Source organism: Candoia aspera, chromosome 1 (genome assembly GCF_035149785.1).
Source record: "Candoia aspera isolate rCanAsp1 chromosome 1, rCanAsp1.hap2, whole genome shotgun sequence".
In the NCBI taxonomy this organism is placed as follows: Eukaryota; Metazoa; Chordata; class Lepidosauria; order Squamata; family Boidae; genus Candoia; species Candoia aspera.
This window is the reverse complement of record NC_086153.1, coordinates 164,211,660-164,235,773: the sequence shown is the minus strand read 5'-3', so window position 1 is coordinate 164,235,773 and position 24,114 is coordinate 164,211,660. Positions and strand designations below refer to the sequence as shown.

The 24,114-nt window shown below is 40.3% G+C and overlaps 1 protein-coding gene across 3 annotated transcripts in view; it reads left to right on the top strand.

The window, feature by feature from the left end:
* The window catches only part of CLIC5 (chloride intracellular channel 5), a 73,632-nt gene that overhangs the window by 16,495 nt on the left and 33,023 nt on the right, over positions 1–24,114 (top strand). Inside the window, exon 1 of one of the 3 annotated variants that reach the window (XM_063317534.1) lies at positions 8,064–8,141. The exons of 1 other annotated variant lie outside the window; for it this stretch is intronic. Coding sequence is in view for 1 of the 2 variants with exons in the window: in XM_063317523.1 (XP_063173593.1) it covers positions 8,393–8,455 (63 nt within the window). In the remaining variant the exon portion in view is untranslated. Of the gene's footprint in view, positions 1–8,063; positions 8,142–8,221; positions 8,456–24,114 lie in introns of those variants that run through there. One more of the 3 variants, XM_063317523.1, reaches the window with a different exon arrangement.

Genomic DNA, 24,114 nt, shown 5'->3' with positions numbered 1-24,114 from the left:
GTGGTTGTAACAATCTGTTGGTGGTTTCTGAGATACACCCCCACCGACACTGGCAGGGCAAACTACTGTATATAAACAGGGAGCAAACCCCACACTCACTCGCACTGGTGATGGTACCTAGCTGCATAGTGAAACGTCTGCAAGCAAACAACCAAGCTCAGTTTTCTCTTCTATTGGACAGTTGCTCATTAAAAGCTGGGAAATCTTTGTCATGGCATTGTGTATCTTTATGGTGGGATATGATCAGGCATACTGAAGCTTACCTGATTCTCGAAGTGAGCCTGATATAAACTGTAAATGCAATTTTAATTGATTTCCACATAATGACTATCATGTGTTAATCAGGCACTTTGTTTTAATTTTAGCAGACCATAAGGAGGCAACCATTTATTGCTAATTTAATACAATGCACATTCAATTATATGGAGATATTTTAGGGGAACCACAACTTTGCTGTCAAGTGCACATGAGGATCTAGTGAAATTCTCCTCATGCAGTAACCGAAGCAAGAATCATCATTGCAAGTGTAACAATATGTGGGAATGACCTTAGGAGATAGGAGGGAAAGCCGCAGACTGGACAATGGGTGTGTAAAAGGTATCTCAGCCTACAGAAGGAGGGAGGGCATGGGAAGCATTTCAGAAGGGACCCTCCCCAGTTTTCTGGAGAGTAAAAGGAAAGGAGGGGAGAAACACTTTCAGTCTTGCAAGATTCTGTTAATGTAACCTTACAATAAAGATAGAGCTAGATAGAAGCACCTGGTTATGCTTCTTGTCTGGACTACCTCAAAGGGCTAACAGAAGGAAGCTGCAAGGCATCTAATGAGATCCATCTATAAGATCTTGCAGGAGTCTCATAATTCATGTGAGATGCTGAAAATCTTCAGGTGTTAATGATCTTACAAGATTGTGGCTATTTCTTTAAAAAGAAAATGAAAATGATTTAATTTTGAGGTTTGCTGGTGCCATTTTAAAATGTTGAGAATCTATCATAAGCTGTGATATAGAATTACGGTTGGACCATACAGTAGTTTATGAAAACAAGCTCTCCACATCCGTCTTCCAGGTTCATACACTTCCCCTCTAATGCCTCTGCAGAGTTTCGTTTCATTTCCACAACAGATTGAACGCAGCCTCAGAATATGGCAGCTCTGGGTAGGCCAATCTTCTTTCAACAAATCCTCCTGTTGCCCTGAGCCGTGTCCCTGTACTGTATATTGCTCAGAGAATAAGGGAGGCTGGAAAAAGGTGTTTCGCTGTTACAGGTTCAATATTCACTACTGCTGGCTTTTCTCTGTTGCCAACAGTAGTGAAGATTTTGCAGAGCTTGAAAACTGCTGGGTCTCCTCTGTTTAGAACTCCTGGAAGAGACGTGTTCCTGTTACAGGGTAGTTGCTGTTAAAATGAATTTATCAGGCAGTAGCATGTGTGGCTTCAGGCTCACCTTCCCAAGAATTAATCTTTGCTCTGGAGCAAGTCTTAGCCTAGGCCTAAGAAATGTGATAGCACCTTAAAGGTTAGGCACAATAAAGCTTTCCTGCACAAAATGTCACAACTCCATTTCCAGAGCTGCTCCTCTGTTTTATTATTAATGGGTTGATGAGATCATATTCAGTTGTCTATTCCTTAGAGGAGAAACTATAATGAAACTCTTGCAAAAGGTGGCCCTAATATTCATTTGTGGTGTGTAATTTTAAACCTTTTAGTACTGGATTGGTAGGGCAACACCCTGTCTGTGCTAAATGATGTTATTTCTTGCACTAACTTGAGAATGCAGTATTTGCTTCCTATTATATTATTTTCAATGTGTTGACCAAAGCAAAATTGATTACCATAGTGTGGCAGAGACTGTTTTGCTGATATTTTTACTTGTTGTTTATTCATTTAGTCACTTCCGACTCTTCGTGGCTTCATGGACCAGCCCACGCCAGAGTTTCCTGTCGGTTGTCAACACCCCCAGCACCCCCAGGGACGAGTCCGTCACCTCTAGAATATCATCCATCCACCTTGCCCTTGTTCGGCCCCTCTTCCTTTTGCCCTCCACTCTCCCTAGCATCAGCATCTTCTCCAGGGTGTCCTGTCTTCTCATTATGTGGCCAAAGTATTTCAGTTTTGCCTTTAATATCATTCCCTCAAGTGAGCAGTCTGGCTTTATTTCCTGGAGGATGGACTGGTTTGATCTTCTTGCAGTCCAAGGCACTCTCAGAATTTTCCTCCAAAAGCATCTCTCTTCCTTCTCTCAGCCTTCCTGATGGTCCAGCTCTTGCAGCCATATGTCACTACGGGGAACACCATTGCTTTAACTATGCGGACCTTTGTTGTCAGTGTGATGTCTCTGCTCTTAACTATTTTATCGAGATTTGTCATTGCTCTTCTCCCAAGGATTAAGCATCTTCTGATTTCCTGACTGCAGTCAGCATCTGCGGTAATACCAAGTCTTTCACTGCTTCTATGTTTTCTCCCTCTATTTGCCAGTTATCAATCAAGCTGGTTGCCATAATCTTGGTTTTTTTGAGGTTTAGTTGCAAGCCAGCTTTTGCACTTTCTTCTTTCACCTTCATCATAAGGCTCCTCAGTTCCTCTTCGCTTTCAGTCATCGAAGTGGTATCATCTGCATATCTGAGACTGTTAATGTTTCTTCCAGCGATTTTAACTCCAGCCTTGGATTCCTCAAGCCCAGCATGTCGCATGATGTGTTCTGCGTACAAGTTGAATAGGTAGGGTGAGAGCATACAGCCCTGCCGTACTCCTTTCCCAATCTTAAACCAGTCCGTTGTTCCGTGGTCTGTTCTTACTGTTGCTACTTGGTCGTTATACAGATTCTTCAGGAGGCATACAAGATGACTTGGTATCCCCATACTGCTAAGAACTTGCCACAATTTGTTATGGTCCACACAGTCAAAGGCTTTAGAATAGTCAGTAAAACAGAAATAGATGTTTTTCTTAAACTCCCTGGCTTTTTCCATTATCCATCAGATATTGGCAATTTGGTCCCTAGTTCCTCTGCCTTTTCTAAACCCAGCTTGTACATCTGGCAATTCTCACTCCATGAATTGCTGAAGTCTACCTTGCAGGATCTTGAGCATTACCTTACTGGCATGTGAAATGAGTGCCACTGTTCGATAGTTTGAACATTCTTTAGTGTTTCCCTTTTTTGGTATGGGGATATAAGTTGATTTTTTCCAGTCTGATAGCCATTCTTGTGTTTTCCAAATTTGCTGGCATAAAGCATGCATTACCTTGACAGCATCATCTTGCAAGATTTTGAACAGTTCAGCTGGGATGCTGTCGTCTCCTGCTGCCTTGTTCTTAGCAATACTTCTTAAGGCCCATTCAACCTCACTCTTCAGGATGTCTGGCTCTAGCTCCCTGACCACATCGTCAAAGCTATCCCCGATATTGTTATCCTTCCTATACAGGTCTTCTGTATATTCTTGCCACCTTTTCTTGATCTCTTCTTCTTCTGTTAGGTCCTTGCCATCTTTGTTTTTGATCATGCCCATTTTTGCCTGGAATTTACCTCCAACGTTTCTAATTTTCTGGAAGAGGTCTCTTGTCCTTCCTATTCTATTGTCTTCTTCCACTTCCACACATTGCTTGTTTAAAAATAATTCCTTATCTCTTCTGGCTAACCTCTGGAATTTTGCATTTAATTGGGCATATCTCCCCCTATCACTGTTGCCTTTGCTTTCCTTCTTTCTTGGGCTACTTCTAGTGTCTCAGCAGACAGCTATTTTGCCTTCTTGGTTTTCTCTTTCTTTGGGATGTATTTTGTTGCTGCCTCCTGAACAATGTTGTGAACTTCTGTCCAGAGTTCTTCCGGGACCCTATCTACTAAGCCCCTTAAATCGATTCTACACCTCCACTGCATATTCCTTAGGAATATTAGTGAGCTCATATCTGGCTGATCTGTGGGTCTTCCCTAATGTCTTTAGTCTGATCCTAAATTGTGCAAGAAGAAGTTCGTGATCTGAACTACAGTCAGCTCCAGGTCTTTTTTTTACCAACTGTATAAACGTCCGCCACCTTTGGCTGCAAAGGATGTAGTCAATCTGATTTCGGTGTTGTCCATCTGGTGAAATCCATGTATAAAGCCGTCTCTTAGGTTGTTGGAAGAGAGTGTTTGTTATGCAGAGTGAGTTGTCTTGGCAAAATTCTATCAGCCTATGTCCTGCTTCATTTTGTTCTCCCAGGCCATGCTTACCTGTAATTCCAGGTGTCATTTGACTGCCCACCTTAGCATTCCAGTCTCCCGTGATGAAAATAACATCTCTTTTAGGCGTGTTGTCCAGTAGGTGCTGCAGATCCCCATAGAACTTCTCTACTTCAGCTTCTTCAGCATCTGTGGTTGGGGCATATATTTGGATCACTGTGATGTTAGATGGCTTGCCCTGAATTCGAATTGAGATCATTCTATCGTTTTTTTGGATTGTATCCAAGCACTGCTTTAGCCACTTTACTATTAATTATGAAGGCTACTCCATTTCTTCTGTGGTCCTCTTGTCCACAGTAGTAGATCTGGTGGTCATTTGATGTGAAGTGGCCCATTCCAGTCCATTTCAGTTCAGTTCAGTGTTATTATAGAAACAAGTCAGGAATTGGCGCCAATAGAAAACAGAAGTAGCAAAATGGATAGAAGAGTTGAAATTTGATAAGGGAAGGTAAAATTTGAAGCTCCTTGAATGTTTGACATGCTGATTTGATGGTCTCTCAATGGACATGTTTCTGAATTTTATACAGGGTTCATACACTATGCTTCTAATGTAAGTCAGATTTGCAGTTGAGCATGCCTTATACTCTGCCTTTTAGCATGTTGATGTGTACAAGCAAGATCCAGAAGATCTTCAGTTTAGATAGTTCCACATGAGCAACATTGGAACAAAGATTTATGCTTCTTCAGGTAGTACTGAATCCCTCTGAAATAAATGCAACATCTGTGTAAGCATTGTTAAAGTTAGATTAAGAAGCTGCCATCTTACATGTAGTTACCTGAAAGTGAATTCTATTGAAATTTGTCAGTTGTGCTGGATACAGCATTCTTTCAACATGATACCAATTAAATGGTGCCTTTGTAATGACTTATTTGTATCTTTTAAATAATCCTTCTGCAGTCATACAAAATAGAATGTTGTTTGCTTCATATCAAGGTACTGGACATTCTCTGCAACGCATAGGACAAGTGCTTTGGGTTGAGATGGGAGCATTAACTTTCACTTTGTTGGGATATATGCAGAACTGCTCAGGTTAAAGTTCTTGAGTTCTTAGGGAGGAACTCAGAAACAACAGATATGTAATTACTGAATGTAGATAACTGCTGAATCCTAGCATTCTTATTTAGTACTACTGCTTAATTAAAAACCTGTTTCCAGAAGAAACATAGACCCCCATAAGCATTTTGACCTGTGCTATTCCTAAAACGCTTTTCCATTTAGCAAACAGACTACAGAATATGTTTTGGATCTGTTTGGTTAGAATTAAAATGAACTGGGTATTTATACCTTGCTCAGTAAGGGACAACAGAGTAAAGCAGGGATAGGAGGGCAATTAGTACAGTCTAACTGAACATATTTCTGATGTAGTTTGTTCATACGTTACAGTATGAACAGTATATTGTGTTTTTGTAGAGGAGTGGAATGATATGAAAAGTTGGATGTCATCCATCTACTGGTGACACTAGACCCCAAACCTTGAATGACTTATTCCAACAATGTCATTTAGATAGAACCTTGAAGTCAACAACCAAGGTATTGAAGAGAAGTCCTAGATATCACTTGCAAAACTTACTTTATTCTTATTTGGTGGACCATCAGCAGTCAGTGATGTGCTTTCACATTATTTTTGAGATCTTACAAAAATGCTATTTTTTTTTCAGAGTAGTGATAGATTCCAAATTAAAGTGGTAGTATTCTGTCAAACAAACATCTTAATGACATGAAGTAGTTGCAAACCTAGCAAAGTTATCCTCTTTTCACTATGTGCATTTAGTTCAGTTGCTTTGGATAGAAGAAAAAAGAAAAAATCCATGTTTATAAGTGGCTGTAATATGAGAGAAGGGAGTATGCAAAGAACAAGCAAAGCAGGATAGTGCATTTTTTTAAAGGAAGGGTGCATGAGCTGAAGAGAATAGATACCATTTTCTCTTTACATTTGCCCCATCCTCAAGAGGCCTAAACAATGCTTTGAGGTTGCTGTTTCAAGCTGGCTGGAGCCTTTTCCTTATGGGAATGCCATTAGTTCATAATGCACTCTCCCTACACACACAGAGGGCGCAGGATGCTTTAGTCTAAACAATGGAAATAGCAGCAAATAACTTAGATAATCATGGAAGTTCCTACCAGCTTGCTTTACTTGTTTATTTATTTGATCAATTTATATGGCTGCCCAACTTGCGAATTCTATCTCTGCATGGCTAACATAAAATGGAAAACCACAACAGCACTAATACATAAAACAAACCACAACAAAAGGATAATGTAACTGAGGCCAGCCCACAATTATTCAATTTCTACCCACTATAGATGGGCTTATCCACCACCCAGGAGAAAAGTCAGATCTTCAAGGTCTTATGGAAGGCCAACAGGTTGGGGCCATCCAAATTTCAGGGGGTATGCTGTTCCAGTGGGCAAGTGCCACAACAGGCAGGGTTTGCCTCCTGGGTATCACCAGATGGCACTGTTTTACAGAGGGGACCCAGACCATGCTCAACCTTTCAGATCTTGTGGGATAGGCAATTGGAGGGAGATAGTCCCACAGATAAACTGGCTCTATGCCATGAAGGGGTTTATAGATGGAATCCAGCAGCTTGATTGCACTCAGAAGCCTACTGGGAGTCAGGTCAGTTCAGTTCACAAAGCAAGGGTATTACACTGGTGTATCAAGGTGTGCCCTTAATGATCCATGTCACCACACTGTGGTTCAGTTACAGCTTCTGGATGGTCTTTAATAACAGTTCCATGTACAGTGCATTGCAACAGTTTGGTTGGGAGATGAACAAAACATGAATGACTATAAGAAGAGCCTCCTGATCCAGGAATGAGCATAATCAATGTACAAGAAGGATTTGTGCAAAGGCTTTCCTGGCCATGGCAGCCACTTGATCTTCAATCAGGAGCTGAAAATCCAAGAGGACAGCCAAGTTGTACACCAGTTCTCTCTAGGGGAATGAAACCCTATCCAGACCTAAAGTTGTAAAGTCTTCTGATGCAGGAGGCTTCATTGCCTGTTCTTCCCCATGTAGACCCCCATAGCCTCTAGAGACTCAGAAAAACCCTTGGCAGAATCACCTGGTTCGCCAGGGATAAAGATATATAGCTGGGATGATACTTAATCCCATGCTGATGGATGATGTCACCTAGCAGTTCATGTAGATGTTAAACAGGAATGGAGAGCATATGGAGCCCTGAGGGACTCTGCAGAACAGGAGTCCAGGGCTAGATCTTTCCCATCCTACCACTGTCCACTGGAACTGGCCCTGAGGGGAGAAGGAGAACCACCACAATCCTGTGCCACCCACTCCCAGCCCCTGGAATCAGTCCAGAAGAAAACCATGATTGATGGTGTTGAAAGCTGCTGAGAGATTAAGGAAGATCAGGATGGATGCTCTACCCCATTCTGATCTGGCCAGAGATCCACAAGCTTGGATCTCTGTATTGCTTACCTCCCTCTCTCTCATTCACGTTGCCTTCCATTCCCTACTGCCCAGTCGGATATTTGGGTTTTACAAAAGTTCCCTTTGATATCAGCATTCAATTAGCACCCTTTGGTGAGTGAGTGAGGCCTTTGGCTTTTTGCTTTCTGTGCCAGGAAAATGTTCTGTATTTGCAACAATCAGAGCAATCACGCTGTTTTTACTTCAACCAAATGTGTTTGGGGAATAAATGAAGACTTGAGGAAGGCTCTCATGCTGTTTTGCAAAAGTGCTGCATGTGAGAATGCTAAAAAGGGGAGTGCAAGAAAGAACTATTTTGACAGAATGGGATTAAAAGAAATGGTTTGTTCTGAGGTACCACGGGCTGCGCATTAACCCCACCCTCCTCTCTTGCACTGGGCTATTTTGGGCTGGCAGCATGAGCCAGAGCTCTGACAGATGAGCACTCGGAAACACAACACAGCACCGTGGCACTTGTTGCTCCCAAGGCCAGTGTAAACCTCTTCTGCTTTGTCTGTCTTGTCCTTTCTGGTTTGTTTTGTTTGCAGTTTCATACTTAGGAAAATTATTGCCTCGGTTGGTGGAAGTTTCAAAAGCAGCAGCAGGAGCAAAGGGATTGTGTAGAGAAAGAGCAGGAAGCCTTGCAAGTCCTCTGGGTAAAAGGAGGCAGAGCTGCTCACGGCCCTGGACCCTGTTCTTGCTTTGCAGAGCAAGGAGGACGGCTCCTTACCGGGGGCCGTCAGAAATGAGCGACTCATCTCCTGCCAATGGGGAAGGAAGGGACCCTGAGATCGAACTCTTCGTCAAGGTAGGTGAGACTTTCTCAAGCCAGCCACCCTTCCCTTTGCAGCCCTCTGGACGTCACGGCGTCCAGCCTTCCGTTGCGTTTTAGGGCAGACTTTCTCCCCTCTCCCTCCCCGCTCTTGTTTGCTGTCCCGCCTGCTGTTGCTCGCGGGGCCGTATCCTGCTCGAACGCCAGGCCAGCCACGGTGGTTTCCTCTCCGACTTTGCTGTGGGGAAAGAAAGCAGAGCGCGAGGCACTCTGGAAGCTTTAGCATCATACCACTCTGCCCAAGGGAGCCCTGCAGGGTGCTAGAGGGAAGCCTTTATGTGTGCAGTCAGACGTGTTAGCACGGAAAGCAATGTGACGCTTGGCACGGGATCACACTTGCATGTATGTAATCCGAGGTTATTTGAAATGTGAATAGTAACATTAGCTGATTAGGCAGACTGCCCCCTCGGATAAGGATGCCAACTGAGGCAAAGTGAAACATTTTTTTAATAGTGTATTTCTGATTACCTATTTACACGTGCAAGCCATTATCGGATAGGTTTGCAGTCATTAGGTAATCAAAAATGCTCACTGTCAGACAAGGGCAACCATATGGGTGGCGGGGGGTGGGGAGAAAGCCTGTGATCTTTCAGACATTGTGAACTTTATCTTTCAGCAGCCATAACCAACAGGGACAATAGTGAGCATTGCTAGATGTGTAGACTTCATGGCATTTTAACCGTCTTCAAATACAAATGGTAACAATAATGAAAAACAACAAGGATGGTATACCATATAGTATACTGCCCTCTAAGCAGGCTGAAGAGCAAGGGAGAAAATGCAGAGAAGGGCAAACAATTGCTCATTCAGAATATGAGGAAGGAGTGCAAAACATATAGTATCATTTCCAATCATACGTGAGCAAAGGCTGTTGAAATCAGAACTGAATCTAAATAAATAGATTCCTCACTGCATGTTCAGATGAGCATTTTAACATTGCGAACCCATTTCAGGGATGGTGCAGATGCTCTGCTCCTTGGAGAACTGCGTTACCACCTAAGGTTAAAATCCCAGTATTAATTTCAAGCCTATTTGCAATCTACATAGTTCTGGTTCCAGAGGAAAAATACAAGTCTTGCACTCCTTCAAGCCTGGTCAGTTATCATGCATGATGTATCTGGTGGGAATTCTCCATGGCAATGCTTAGGACTTTGGAGCTATTGATCAAAAGGCCAGGCAAGCTCCTTCTGCGCTATCCTTCTGCTGATGTGCAAACACCCCCCCCCCCTTTTAAGGAAAATTAGGTAGGCCTTAAGTAACTAGCAGGCTTGACTGCTGAGTTGGATAAGATTGTGTCTTGGTTATACTGCTGGTGGAAACCTATAAAGCAAACACTGGTTTTATTATGATAAGTGTTCAAAAAGGAGTTGGAAGGACAGAAAGAACTGGGATAGACAAGAAGAAAAGCCACTTAAAGTCTGACGACAGAATGGGACCAATTGCATAGACAGTATGGAGCTGTGTCCAGTTCTATATCCTGCCCCAAGCATACTTAGATTCATGGATATATGGGGCTGAAGGGACTTGTATAACATCTGGGAGGGAGGAGGAACTATAAGATTGTAATTATCTGTTGAAAAGAAGGTTGGAAGTCATTTATATATTCTTTAGTTTCTTTTTCTCTCTTTTTTATTTCTTGCACTTCTCTTCACTTATTTTTTATTCTGCAAAAAAATTTTTTAATAAATAAAATGTTCCTCTTGTATTTCACTAATGTAGTGAGTATCTATTGGCATGTCTAGGGATACAGAAGCATAGCTTATAGCTGTTCTTGTCTAGTGTGTGAGTGTGACCACTGGCAGAGATGTACAAAAAGGGATACAGAATTCCCTTTCAAGGTCAAGTGTGCAACTTGCTTTGACCTCCCTCTCGGCCAAAGGAAGAGCATAGAATTGTGTCTTTCTATGGATACAAAATATCTCTGCTGGCTGAGGTATATCATTTTAGTAGGCACTGATGTCTCTAGGAGAACTTCTGGCTAGTCAGCATTAATGGCATATAAGATGCTACCCTCAGCTTGTTGTGTGTACGGTGGAGGAGAAATTCTTATATTAGTACTCCTAGCTCACTTATTCTATTGCTATATACAGTTGCTGAGTCCCCCGCCCTTTTTTTTCTTTGCAGGAGAAAACTTTGAAACACAGAACAAAACTGTGTTCAAAGCAAATAAAGAAATTGACATTTTTAAATTCTGAAGCCAGCAGATTGGCCACACATATTAAAATGGTTCCCTACTGCTGCATTTAGAAGTGACAATCACCAAGAATTTGCTGGATTTTTGTATGTTTGGATATAACTGCAAGAGTCCTGCTGAAGAAGCAAAGCCAATAAATAAATGGCCACCTTATGTGGTTTATTTAGTTTTTTTCAAGAGCCATTTACAAATGAAATGAAAGCTGCTTCTATTATAATGGTACAAATCTGGGCCTACTGGCAGTTGGCACCAAAGCAAAACTAAAAAAATAATGCTCCTAATTTTTTACCTTTAGTTAGAATAAACCAGTCAGCAAAACCTCTCGCCATAACAATGGCAACCTTGGCTAAAAGTAATGCTCTTTCTCCCTTGCCTCACTGATGGGGCATCTTAGGGAAACTAAATTTAGTCAGTTGAGTAGTCAAATATTGCCAAATAATCTACAAGTATCACTCTGTAGGCAGTGGCTTATCCTATTTTAATGGCATCACTTCATTTCATGCTGGTATCCTTTTATTATTGTGAGCAAGGTTTGATTGATTGTGTCATAGCTCTGATTCTTTGAAACCAAGTTGCAGACACAGTGCAAGAAGAGATTCTTCTAAGAAAACTGTATAGTGGATAGCCACTATGATGACTTTGATGGGTTTGTCTGTTACTTTTTTTTACAAGTACCCAAGCTGATAGTCATCGTCACATCTTGTGGTGTAAAGTTGAGTTTGACTGGGTGCTGTGCGAAGAAGTGCTTCAGAGCTTTCACCAAGAGGTGCTGCCCAATCCAGTGCTCTGTTTCATCTTCCTGCAGCAACTGTTATGGGCTGCTATGGATTTTATCTTGACATGAATGTATCTGCTTGCTTGATAGTATTGCATGAAGTTACCTTCTCACTTCAGGCTGTTTACTGTCAAAACACAGAGATGACAGTAAAGCTCTAGTCAATGTCACGAGTAGATGTGTGTAACTTTACAGATTGCAGGAGTCATTCCAGAACAGTAAATGTCACCAGGATCATCTGACATTGCCTCCCAAAATATGCAAGGGGATCAGCAAGGGGCACTGTAGCTCATGAATAACCAGTTGAATGCCATCCCAGCTTGACTGGCAATGCCAGGATTAGGAGATTTGATATTTGATGTCAGGTCTGCCCTGAAATAAATGGCAGATGTAAATATGCCATTGTGGGTCATGGCATGTCATCCAAAATGTCTGAATTAATGTTATAAAATACTGACTTTTTGAAGCTACAATAACAAACGTAGTGAACATGTGGCAAAATTGATCTAGACCAGTGGCACATTCTCAGTGGAAGAATTGTTCAAGAGTACCTACACATTATTGCCCAGCTTTGCTATAAGATCTCCCCCTATGCCTGCAAACATAAGATGGAGGATGTGTTCTTGGGTTGTGATCCACAGTTTGTGTATTTACCCATAAAGGTGGAACTTTTTCCTGCCATTTCTCTGTACAGGCAAGTTCAGAAATATTTTGGGTGGCTTGGTTAGAATAATGACTCAACGATCAGAGAGGCATTGGCAGGAAATTACACTTAGTATAACAGCTGAAGTTGTTCCTAGTGCTCCAATTAACTAATTTATTCATTAGAGTCAGCAAGTGACAACTTTCTTACTGAGGCAGATCTTAACCCTTTGCTTAGCAAGTCCTCTGGAGCAAATAAAAAAGAATCAGTGGATGTGAAGCACGTTTCAAAAATATCAGCACCTTTGAGTTCTTCAGTAACAGCAGTCAATGGGCAGTATAATTGATACCCAAAAAAGGTGCAAATCTTGGGAAATGGAAATTACAAATAAGTTTCTGGGAAAATGTAATCAGCAATTTGCTTATAAAATATTACTGTACGATCAGATTTTTAAATGCTTAGATTACTTGGATTATTGCTCTTCATATGGTTTTCTAACTTACTGATCCTGGCTGATCTCAAGAACCCTAAGCAGAGCGGATCAGAAATAAGGACTAAAAAGTAGTTGGGTGGGAAATCACAGGACGATAGGTTAGACAGGGAAGTTGGAAAGCCATTGTGGAAGAAGGCAGCAGTGAACCACTTCTGTACTGTTTCCAAGTGAATGATACAGCGAGGAGACAAAGTGCCCGTATTAACTTTTATAATATAACTTTTATAATATTATAGCTTTTATAATATACAGTATAACTTTTACAATATTATAACTTTTAATATTATACAACATACTGGTTTAGCAAAATAATAGGTTGGATGCAATTACCATGCTAAGCCATAATGTAGCTTGACTTAGGTTCGGATATTGTATGAAACCCAGCCAACTGTGCCTTTTTCTGTAACCCTGACTTAGTGCAATGTGTGAACTCTGCCATCATGTTTACATTTCAACAGGCCTTCTGTTAATTGGTGCCTGAATGTGGTTTTAACATAATGTAAAAAAGGAAAGAAAGCAATAAGAAAAAGCTAATAATTCCATCAGCAAAGCCTTGCTGTCATGACATGCCCTTAGAACAGGAATTAAACGCTTAGTAGAGGATGCATAAAAAATGTGGGTAACTGGTCTTTTTGCTACAATTTATATCCAAATATTGTTCTTCTTGGAAGCCCAGAGAGAAAGAGGAGGAGGACATTAACATAATAATATGTTTTATTCAGTTGGTAGTTAATCAAAATAATTAACATTAGTCGGTAATCATTAATACATCCTATGACTTTTTGTCTATCCAAGAATCTCTTTCAGATATAACACTAAACCGTGGTTTATCGTTACATGAATGAATCTCTGGCTCATGTATCCTTTGGATGCAGCTGTAGTGAGGAGATTAGAAGCTTTTCCTACCTTTTTCAATTACTCATGGTTAATTGTTATGTCAAAATCTGGAACTGGGGTCAATCTTGACTGCTGTTTAGGGGAATGATGCTGCCTTCCCTTCCCCTTATCCCCATAAATGATAGTGATGATTTTCTAGGGTTTGCCTGGATTCAAACATAACAAATAGACAAGATAAGGTGAAAATAGTGAAAATGGAAGCAAAACTTCTCCTCAAACCTTCCTTTCTTGAAAACCCAACTTTCACTAATAAATGTTTTTCCTAACCACTATATATTTTTTGTCTCCTTCCACTAGCAATACATATTGCTGTTTTAATGCATCCATATTAGAGGCTATTTTCCATATGACTTTTTCACTGATTTGTACAAAAAGTTGGGTGAGGAACAACTGGTGCTACTAGTTCTGTCTGTTACATGCTTGTATCCATATTGATGGATCATGCCATTGCACTTTAAAAGAAATGAGCAGCTTAAAAGAAATTTGCAGAAATTTGAGATTTCTTCTCATTTCCCAGTACTCAGATTCAGTCTTGAATTATATTTACTCTTGGAAATGGGGTTTTCTTCTCATTATTTGGATGCCATGTTTGCATTTTGAAAAAGGGATCTTTTAGAGTCCAGCTTTTTGACATGCGAACTATAAGTAAGCCAAAGATTTATGTGGAGAAAATGGAAATAGGCTTGCAATATGTTAAATTCTGATAACAGAGTATAATTCTGTTCATTCAGAAAGGTGGGCATTTCACATTGCTAACAAATTGGCTACAAATGAGATAAATCTTAGGGCATGTCTGTCACATTTAAGCTGCTCCAGTCCTGTGCTTATGCCAGCTTGATTCTTCATTGATTTTAAAAAATCCTGTTCAGACTGAGATGCTTATACCTTATCCAGTTCAGACAAAAACTACCACATCCTTCCTTTGGATAATTTGGCTGCTGCTGTCCCCCTCCCACCTTTCTTCTGTTCAGGAAAGCAGCGACCAATTGCTTTCCTTCTTGTTAGTATGTCTTACTGGACATAAATACTTTTAAATGGGTGTGTATGTATGTATGTGTGTGAATACACACACGCACACGCACAAAATCAAAGCATCCAAATGTGCATACAGTATACGTAGGCACAACGACCAGACTGAAAACAAAAATCCCTCTCTTGCATTTTTCCTGCTTTTTCTGACTAAAGTCCACTGCAGTGCCTGTTATAGCAGGTGTTTCTCACTTTCTACATGTCCAGATGTTATAACCGTGAGACTAGTGAGGAAGACCTGCTATAACAAAGGGGACAGTGGACTCTGTTGAGGAAGCAGAGGCAAAGGGCTGTTCCTACCTCTGGGAAGTAGCTAATCAATGTGCAGGCTTGGCTAGGAGGCAGTAAAGTGCAGCAGGCCAACCAGACCACAATTCTTGAGATGGCAGAAGCAGGAAAACACTGCTTTGAAAGTGCAGGAAAACATGCTCAGAGTCACGGGCACAGTGGGTAGACAGGGAGTGAGTAGAAGGTATTGTGTGTTTCTACCCTCCAAAAATGGTTGCTGGCCCACACTGGTGATGGGGCAAACTGGCAGAGTAGATATTCTCTTACTATAGTCACTGAAAATCTTTTTCTCTCTTACAGCGCTAAATGTTGCTGGATAATATAATTTATTCAAATATATTTATTTTTATTCATTGAAACAATTTATAAGCTACCACAATTGTTGTGAGAACTGTAGGTGATGCACATGTAATAAATAAACACAACCTACAGTACAGTATAATCCACCCTAGAGGATTATCAGTTGATGTACCGGTAGTTCTCATTTAGCAACTGCCTTGCTTAGTAACCACTTGCAGTTGTGACGATGATGAAAAAGTAAATTTATGACCAATCCTTGCATTTACAACCTTTGCAGGTCTGTAAAGCAAAGGAAATCTGAAGTAAGTTCATAAGCACGGTTGCAGTTTCACTTAGAAATCGTTTCATTAATGACCGAGTTGCCAGGTCCAATTGTAGTTGCTAAATGAGGCCTACCTGTATGTAATCTGAAAAGATAATTTACTCCATCCAAATTTCAATAACAAGGACAGAATGTTAAAGGAAAGGTTGTCTGAGGTCACATACAATTGTTACTTGAGTATAAAGTTCCTTAATGTTCAGTGGGATAATTAGAAATATACTAACCACTGTATTTTTAGTATTTTCCCTTATATTGTCTAGCATGACATTCTTTTTCACAGCTGCCAGAATTCATTCAAATATTGATGACAATCCCAAGAATTCCTTTCTAGAACAATCCTATTCCAATTAAGATATACTAAGACTGGGAGGTGGGGAAGACAGACACATTAGTTCCATACTCTTCACACGATCTTGAGGGTAAGCCTCTGCAACCCTTTGTACCCACTTAAGGTACCTATGTACTTTAGGGGGGTTACGATCTGGCTCCCCATGTTCATTAAACATGTCATAATCATAATGTTGTAACATATGATAAAACACGGAGCCTGCAAAATCTTAGGTTAGACATCTGGCTCCTAGGAGAAGGTCCCAATGAATTCAGTGAAATGGAGCTCTGTGAGACTGTTAAGTACGGATTGATAGAGTTTGAGAAACTGAAACTATCTTAAGGTGCTTCCACATGGGTCCTTTCTGGTGCTCCAGAAGTAGCCCTGCATCCATGTGATCCCACATTGTCATCTTATCTTGGAAGCTGAGCTATTGCGTTTCTGGCTGACTTATTTCAACTTTGGTGTATCTCGAATCACTGAAAAGGCAACTTTTCCCAATTTACAGTTGGGAAGCTCTGCAGAATTCCTTACTGGCAGGATGCTATTAATAGAACATAAGAATAATGCCTTGGTGACTTTACCTCTCGTAACAACGTTCTCCATCTTGGAAATCACTGAGCAAATGCAGACCACCTCAACTAAAACATGAACAGGGGTAGACCACTGACTGAACACTTTGCATTCTCCTGTTGGATCCCTGGATGGAAGGACGGATTAGCTTGTATTACTCTTAATGTTTTGAGGTTGGTGGCAGTGAAGATGACAGTGGGTTGGTTTCAAACGGGACTGGAAAATAGAAATAATGGCAGTAGGGAAATTCTGAGGCTCATGGCAAATTTCTGGATAGCTCAAGAGTGTTGTTCACATGTGCTGGAAGAATATTTTAACTAGCCTCTTCTTGGTTATAACATGGGATAACATTTACTTTACAAAAGCAAGACAATTTTTTTGAAAATGCTGATAAAAGGAAAAGATCTGATATTTTAAACAGTTGGTATATCTTCTGAGGTAAAATATGGAGCCCAAAGCAGTTCTAAAAATATTTGGCTAAACACACTGTATCATCACCATACGCTTTATTGTAATCTTGAAAAGCGTGACCGGCTGCTTATGCTTTATGTTCTTAAAAGCAACTAACCCTGACTGTGATTTTTGTGGCCCGTCTTTCAGGAGCTTTGCTTGAGGCTTGTGGGTCTGCCTCCCCCTTCCTGCTTATTGCAAGTGCTGCTGCAATTGCTAGATGAATGCTTGCTTTTGTTTCCCGCTTTTTTCTAGACTGTTCCCTCTGTGGCAGTCCGCTGGCAGGTAGTGCTACTATTTTCTCTTTATGTGGCTGACTGGACAAATTACTTTAAAAAGATGCGGGTGAATATCAGAAAAGGAAATGCATTTTGTGTGGCTATTGAAATGAGCGTTCTTACAGATTATTACATAAGCACCATTTATAGGGGTCTTGTGGTGGGCAATGAAAAACCATTTAACATGTAAATTGGGAACTACTGTGCAGTAGAAAGTTCTCACAGGTAGTAAAAGCATGAGAAAAGGCACTCTTTAATATTAATCCCCAAATTCTTTTTAATTCTTCATCGAGCATAATTCCAATTTTAGCTCTGGATAGGGTGATAGTGTCCCTAAAGAAGCATTTCTGCCATCTAGGGGTCCTCCTGAACTTGCAGCTGCTGTTGGAGCAGCAGTTGGAGACCATGGCTGGTTTACCAGGTGCAACCTTTCCTGAATCAGGAGGTTCTGATTAAAATGATTCAGGCCCTTGTCATCTCTACATGCAATTTGCACTACATGTGGCTTCCTTGAAGGTGACTCAGGAGCTGCGATGATACATAACACAACTGCCTACCTGCCTGCTGAGCAGTGCAAACTAGCATGATGGAGTGATAACAATATTGTGGGGGCTCCATTGGCTGCCAGTTTGCTTCCAGACCAATTTGAAATGCTAATGATTACATATAAAACCCTCTAAGTCTCAAGTCTTTGTTACCTTTGGGACTGTCTGCTCCAGGTAGAATCTGCCTGCTCTCAATGCATGCAGGCCAAAGGACATTCTATGGGTTGCAGCTGTCAGCCCTCCAAGGTAGACCAAGTCAGGAAACAGACAGTGCAGGGATTCCAGGAATGCTACTTTATTGTTGCAGGGAAGAATAACATAATATTGAAAGCCTGCCAGAATTTCCCTCTGCCCCCTTTGGTGCCAGACAGAATCAAGGCAGGGTTATTTTGAGTCTCACATTCCCTGCTTTCCCAGGAATCAGTTGTTGTTTACTTTCTCTTAATGATCTCATTAAAAGAAGACCATTCCTTTGTCAAGGCTATCTCTGAACTCCTTGGCTACATTAATAGTGGACCGGATAAGTGCCTATAGACTGAAAATAGAAGTGCCATGGAGAAATGAGCAAAGATCTTGTTACTCAATTTGTTTTGAACAAGAATGTGGTCGCAAAGATCAAGCACACAGTTTGAGAATAATCTTGAATACAGAATTATGTCAGATGATACACTCCAGACTGCTGATGTAAATGGAGAAAAACTAGTAAGGAACATTGATGTTTACTGCATTCATCTTTCCCTCTATACTGTCTTTGATATTATATCCATTTCCTGATGTCTTTTGGGTTGATACTAGGGCAGCCAAGGCTTGATTTGGCATAAGCTTGTTCCTCGTCTGTTCTGTCTACAGCACTATTCTGTTTGTCAATACACCATGAGCAAGTGGAAAGACTCTGAAATATCCACAATGGAGGAATGGTTGGTGAAAATGACAAAATTTGCAGGGATGGCAAAATTGACTTGTTTGATTAGAGAAAAAACAGTAACTACATTTATTAGTGACTGGAAAGCTTTTATGGACTTTTTGCCAATGGAAAAAAATGAACTTGTGATTTGTAGGTTTGATGATTAGAAAGAGTAGAATATGGAAAGAAGGGAGCCATGACATAACCTTAGAGAGAGAGGGTAAAATATAAATGCATTTATAACTGCTGTAAAGACAATCAGAAGCGACTTCTTTATATCTTTTCTCTTTCTTTTGTCTCTTTTCTTTTCTTTATTTCTTATTTACTTATCACTTTTCTTTTACTTCTACTTTCCCTTTTCTTTAAATTTGTATTGTTTTTATTCTGTAAAAAAATCTTTAATACAAATTAATTAAAAAAAACCAAGAGCAATTGTGGTGGCGGTGGTAATTTGCTAAATGTAACATTGTATAAACCTATCCATGCTGCTATATACCTGCATATCTCTTGCAATAAAGTACAATTTTCATTGCACACTCAGTGTGACATTTCCCTTCAGATGGGCTGGACTGCCAGTGCCTGAATTCCAAGCCTTTTAGAATTCTGGAACCTGAAGTCCACCACATCTGAAAGACAACAGATTGCGAAGAAACCATGTTATTTCTTAGGGCTCTTAAATCAGCACATCTTAGGGACAACAGAATTGTACCTTTATGTTTCAGAATTCAAAGCTGAACATAGTTTGTCCAAAGCAAGTTACACTGAAATCAGGACAGAATTTTGAGGAAATGTTTGCTATAAGGATGCCAGATTAAATGCTTGTTTGATTGTAAATAAAACATTCTATTTCATTATTTGCAATAGCTGCACATTCATGCTGTTTCTAATTGTGCAAACAGGGTCATGGAATTTCAATAAATAATTCAGTATCTTCTCCTATTACATTTTCAGAGTTAACTTTCAGTACTTGGTTGCCATTGATTTCAGTTAGTCCAAAATAGTGTTTAAAATGATGGAAATGTGGCTGAGATTCATTCACAATTGCAAGGATACTCACAAAGCAAGAGGCCCAGGGATTCTACACATTAACTGAATTTCAGATGTGCATAATTTTTTCTACAAGGCTGTTGCTAGTGAATTCCAGAATTGCTTTGTGAGATAAAAGAAAGTTTTACTACCACCATGAAGCATCTCGGCCAAAAGTCACTACTACAATTTGTTCTCATATGAAGAGTGATTTTTTTTTTTGCAACTCAGTGCATCTTCAAATTAATGTAAGAATTATTACAATAAATAAAGATAATAATGCTCACTGCGTACTTACTTAACCTATATAGAAAATGCTGATATTTCTGCCTTTTCTTGACACTAAGTTTTCTGTTGTCCAGCTAGTTTGATGTCTTTTCCCTGCTGCTAATGTCCACATCATAGTGATACAGGATGCAGAATGCATGATGGTCATCCTTTCTATTCCTTCTTATAAGTATGTGTTCTTTGGACCATTCTGAATTCAGTCTTTTTTTTTTTTTGACAGTGCCATTTTTAGCAGAAATTGCCCATGGTTCGCTAAGCCTTTCCCTACTTGCACCTAACCATGATATAAATGTGGCCTGGCAATCTCTTTTCTCTGCCAGGCCCTGATGACATTGCCATCATCTCACCCCCAACCCACATTTAAAGCAGTTGTTCTTAGCTGTTCTGGTATTCAAATAATGTTTGTCCCTTCAGGCAACAAACCAAAGTAGTTTTGCTGAGGCTTGTTGCCAGCTTAGTACCAGACTGGCGAAGCTGACATGTTCACCAGCTACTTGGTGTTGCAGTCAGATGACCCCCGTGGGGGTAGGATCAGCACATCGCTTCAGGTTGCTGTGGGCACAGCTCCTCTCTTCTGATCCCTGGGCACTGCCTTCAGAGCCATTCTGATTTGGACATTGGGAGAATCTGGTTCTTTTATCTAGATTTTCCAGCATAATTTTATACACCTGGCCACCCTGTGACACTGTAGTTCATATGGGGGCAAGGAGCTTTCTACTAAGGCTGGCTAAATCCTATCTGAAGAACTGCTTCCTTCAAGTAGAACCAGCCCATCCAATATGTTTAGCCAGAGTGGAACTGTTAAAGAGTCTCAATCTCAGATCAGGGAAGAAGGAGCAAGAACCTTCTGCTTCTCTGTATACACCTGTACGACAAAATGCTCTTCCTCCTGAGATTCAAATGGCGCCTTCTCTGACAATTTTCTGGACTAAAGGTATAATTATTTTGCAGAGTTCTGAAGAGCTGAAGAGAAGATCATGTAATGAAATGCCAGGTTTAGTGAGGATGAGGATGCTTTTATATGATGCTTTTGTTTTATATACTTTTGTTAGCTGCAGAGGATTTTTAGAAATCAGCAGTATAGAAGTAATAATTCATAAATAATAAATACTGAATAATTTCCAGAGTTCCAGTCACCCACTAAGGGATGTTGGGACTTTTTCTGGGGCTGAGGTAATAAAGTGACCTTCAGGTGCACTGTGTTCAAAATTGGCCTTTTTGTTTTTAAAATTCCTTTTTAAAATACCCAGCAGTTATAATAACTGATACCCCCAGCAGTTGCAAAGGATGTATGAGCCTCCTACAGTTGTTGAAAGGGTGCTTTGAAAATGGGGACTAGAAATGCCTCTGGAAAGCCATAGAAAAATTGTTGCCCGAAGTCCTGCCCCTCCACCATGGTGAAATTCAGTGGGGCCAGTTTTACTTTTTGCTTTTTGAAATGCCTTTTGAAAATGCCCGCATCATTTGACCAATGGGGAAAAAAAGCAATGAAAACGTAGGATATAATTTTTATGAATAAATATTCATTTTTATTTTATCATCCCAACTTTTCTCCAAAGAGGAACATCCATATATACATCATAGTATATGTTAGGGTTGTACAAGCCAGTTGGAGGGGTGCTTTGCAAAGCACTCTTTGGAACCTGCCATTCAGAGCATTATTGTGGCTGCATCTCTTTAGTGTGGCTTTGAAGTGGCTGCAATAACATTAGAGGTGGCTGCCATGACACTCCAAACAGCAAGTTACCCTATGCAGGGAGGAAGAAGATCAGTGAATCGTACATGCAATGATTCTTTCCCAAAGCCTTGGATTTAGTTTGCTGGAGAAGGGGCGGGAGGGGGGTGGGCACTACAATCTGTTCTAATTTCCTATTTCTCTACTTCACCTGGGAGGCGTCCTGCTTTTGTAACAGTCTATCATTGTTTATCAAGTGTCAAAACGTGCTCTGCTGTTTTGACTGTACTGAGGTTGGCCTGAACTGTAAATAATAAAATAAAATGATGTATCAGTGTTTTCTAAAATGAAAGCTTTACTTATGCTTTCACAGGGAAAAAAGCTACGGTAGTATGAATTTCAACTCCGTGTCTGAGCAGGAAAACTTCAGCGGTTGTGGATTTGCAGAAGGTGGGAGATGGTCCATTAATAATTGGGAACAAGTGGTTGTTTCCTATAGGTTCTGGTGCTATTTTCTTACCATAAATTATTTCCCTATACTTTTGCTTTTTATTTGCATGGGTCTGAAAGCCTGATTCAATCAATCGGTTGCAAATTTCCACTGTATTTTCTTCCCTCTCTTTTATTTTCCAGTGCTTAGCTGTCTTCCTTGAATAGTATCAGAACTGTTCTGTTTAAACCTTTATAAATCTTCTCACTTTTTCCACTGTTTGTAACATGGTTTGTAACATGGTATAATTCAGTCTTTGGAAAGGGACACGAGAGATTGTTTCCTTGTAGGACTTAGTTCTGCTATCCTGTTATCAGAGATTTTTCTGTATATAAAGCACTATATTGATTATTTTTAGCTTAGCAAAAAAGGTGGTTAATTTATTCCTGTTAATCCCAATTATAACAATTCTTGCTCTCTTTTTAGGGAGTTAATCCTCACCCCATCTTAATTTAATATTGTTGATTACTTTAAAGTATTTATTAGATTTAGATAAAATATTTAAAATTCCAAATAAAACTTCAGTAACTGTGGACCTTTCTAGGGAGTACAATCCTACCCCAAACCTGCTTGAGCCTAGCAACAGAATTTCCATTTTACTTTGAGTTTAATTATATTAGCCCACATTCTGGCCTATTATTAATTTCTAATGCTAGTTCAACAGTTTAACTGTTGCATCTGGCCCTGATTTGAAACTCCCCCCCCTCCCCGCCCAGCAGGTTGAACTGGCAGAATCCATAGGAGGGAAGCCATGAGGTTCGGCACTGGTCTCCTACCGCCCCCTTCTGGAACTGACTCTCCAAGTATGAAAGGGGCCACTTAAGGACAGTGTCTCAGTTCCCAGCCCAGGCAGGTAATCAGAGCAATCAGAGAAAGGGTCCAAATCAAGGCTACTTTCCGGGTAGCCTGCAATATTACTCTGATTAACAAAAAAGCTAAATTGCAGTAAATATTAACCCCCAATTCTTAAAATCAAGCAGCAACCATCATCTTCTACAGTAAACTGCAAGCAAAATTCCTGAAGATTTTCCACTCATCAAATGTGTTGCATTTTTTCTGCAAGAATTTAGCATTAATGTTTCATCCATTCAAATGGGAGCAATGCTGTTCCTGTGGATGGGACAGATACACTTCACCCAAGGGGCCTTTTTGGAAAAGTAATACAAAACAAGCCTTTCCTTTTAGAGCTAAATCTTTAATTTTCAAATTAGTTCAGAGAACATTACTCAAATCACAGATGGAAGGGGTGCAAAATGGGGGGAAAAGGTTGCTAACTTCACTGGTTTATATAAGCAGTGTTTCTCAACCTCAGCAGCTGGCTGGGGAATTCTGGGAGTTGAAGTCCATACATCTTAAAGTTGCTGAGGTTGAGAAACACTAATATAAGGGGTGGGATGAGAAGGAGCCTCAGTCCCAGAAAATGGCTCTTTGGAGCTAAGGATCTTTTGCTTGTTAGGTTCTTGCTCAGTGATGGGTAATTTCCAGTTTAGTCTGCACCCAGCTCACTCCTAGTCAATCCCTACATCCAGATCAGAGCAAGACGCATGCCATTCAATTCAACTAGCAAAACTATAGTTTGATGTTTCTTTATGAAACATCAGCAAAGATAAAAAGTAGTTCACTGGCAAAATGGGAAAAAAGGCAGGCAAAAGAGGGATAGACATGAACAACAGCAAGAATTTACATTATCTCTATGTCAAAAGCATGCAGAACTTTCCAGAAACAGTACTGGGAGTAATTAGGAGGACAGTGTCCAAAGAAGCAGCTTTTGGTTATTCTAGCTTTAATTCTTTTAGAATATAACAGTAGCAGAACAGAGATGGAAAGTGGGATGCCAGGTGATCCTTCCTCTATTCTGCACCATTAAAGAAACAATTCGGTGGGTGGGGATGAAGTATCCAACACTTTTTTCCTCAGACAGATATTTTGGGAGGGTGCAGCTTTCCCTCTCCCATGCAAACTCTTTAACACTCTTTTTTCTAACAACATTTGGACAGGAGTGTACCTGCATGTATACACAACTAAACAACATGTAACTTGAAAAATGTTACAGTGCTAATTAAAAGGGTGACCTTTTGATACTGTTTAATAGTTGAAAGCAATTGGTATTCATTGGTGACAGGTAATGCTGTCTAGG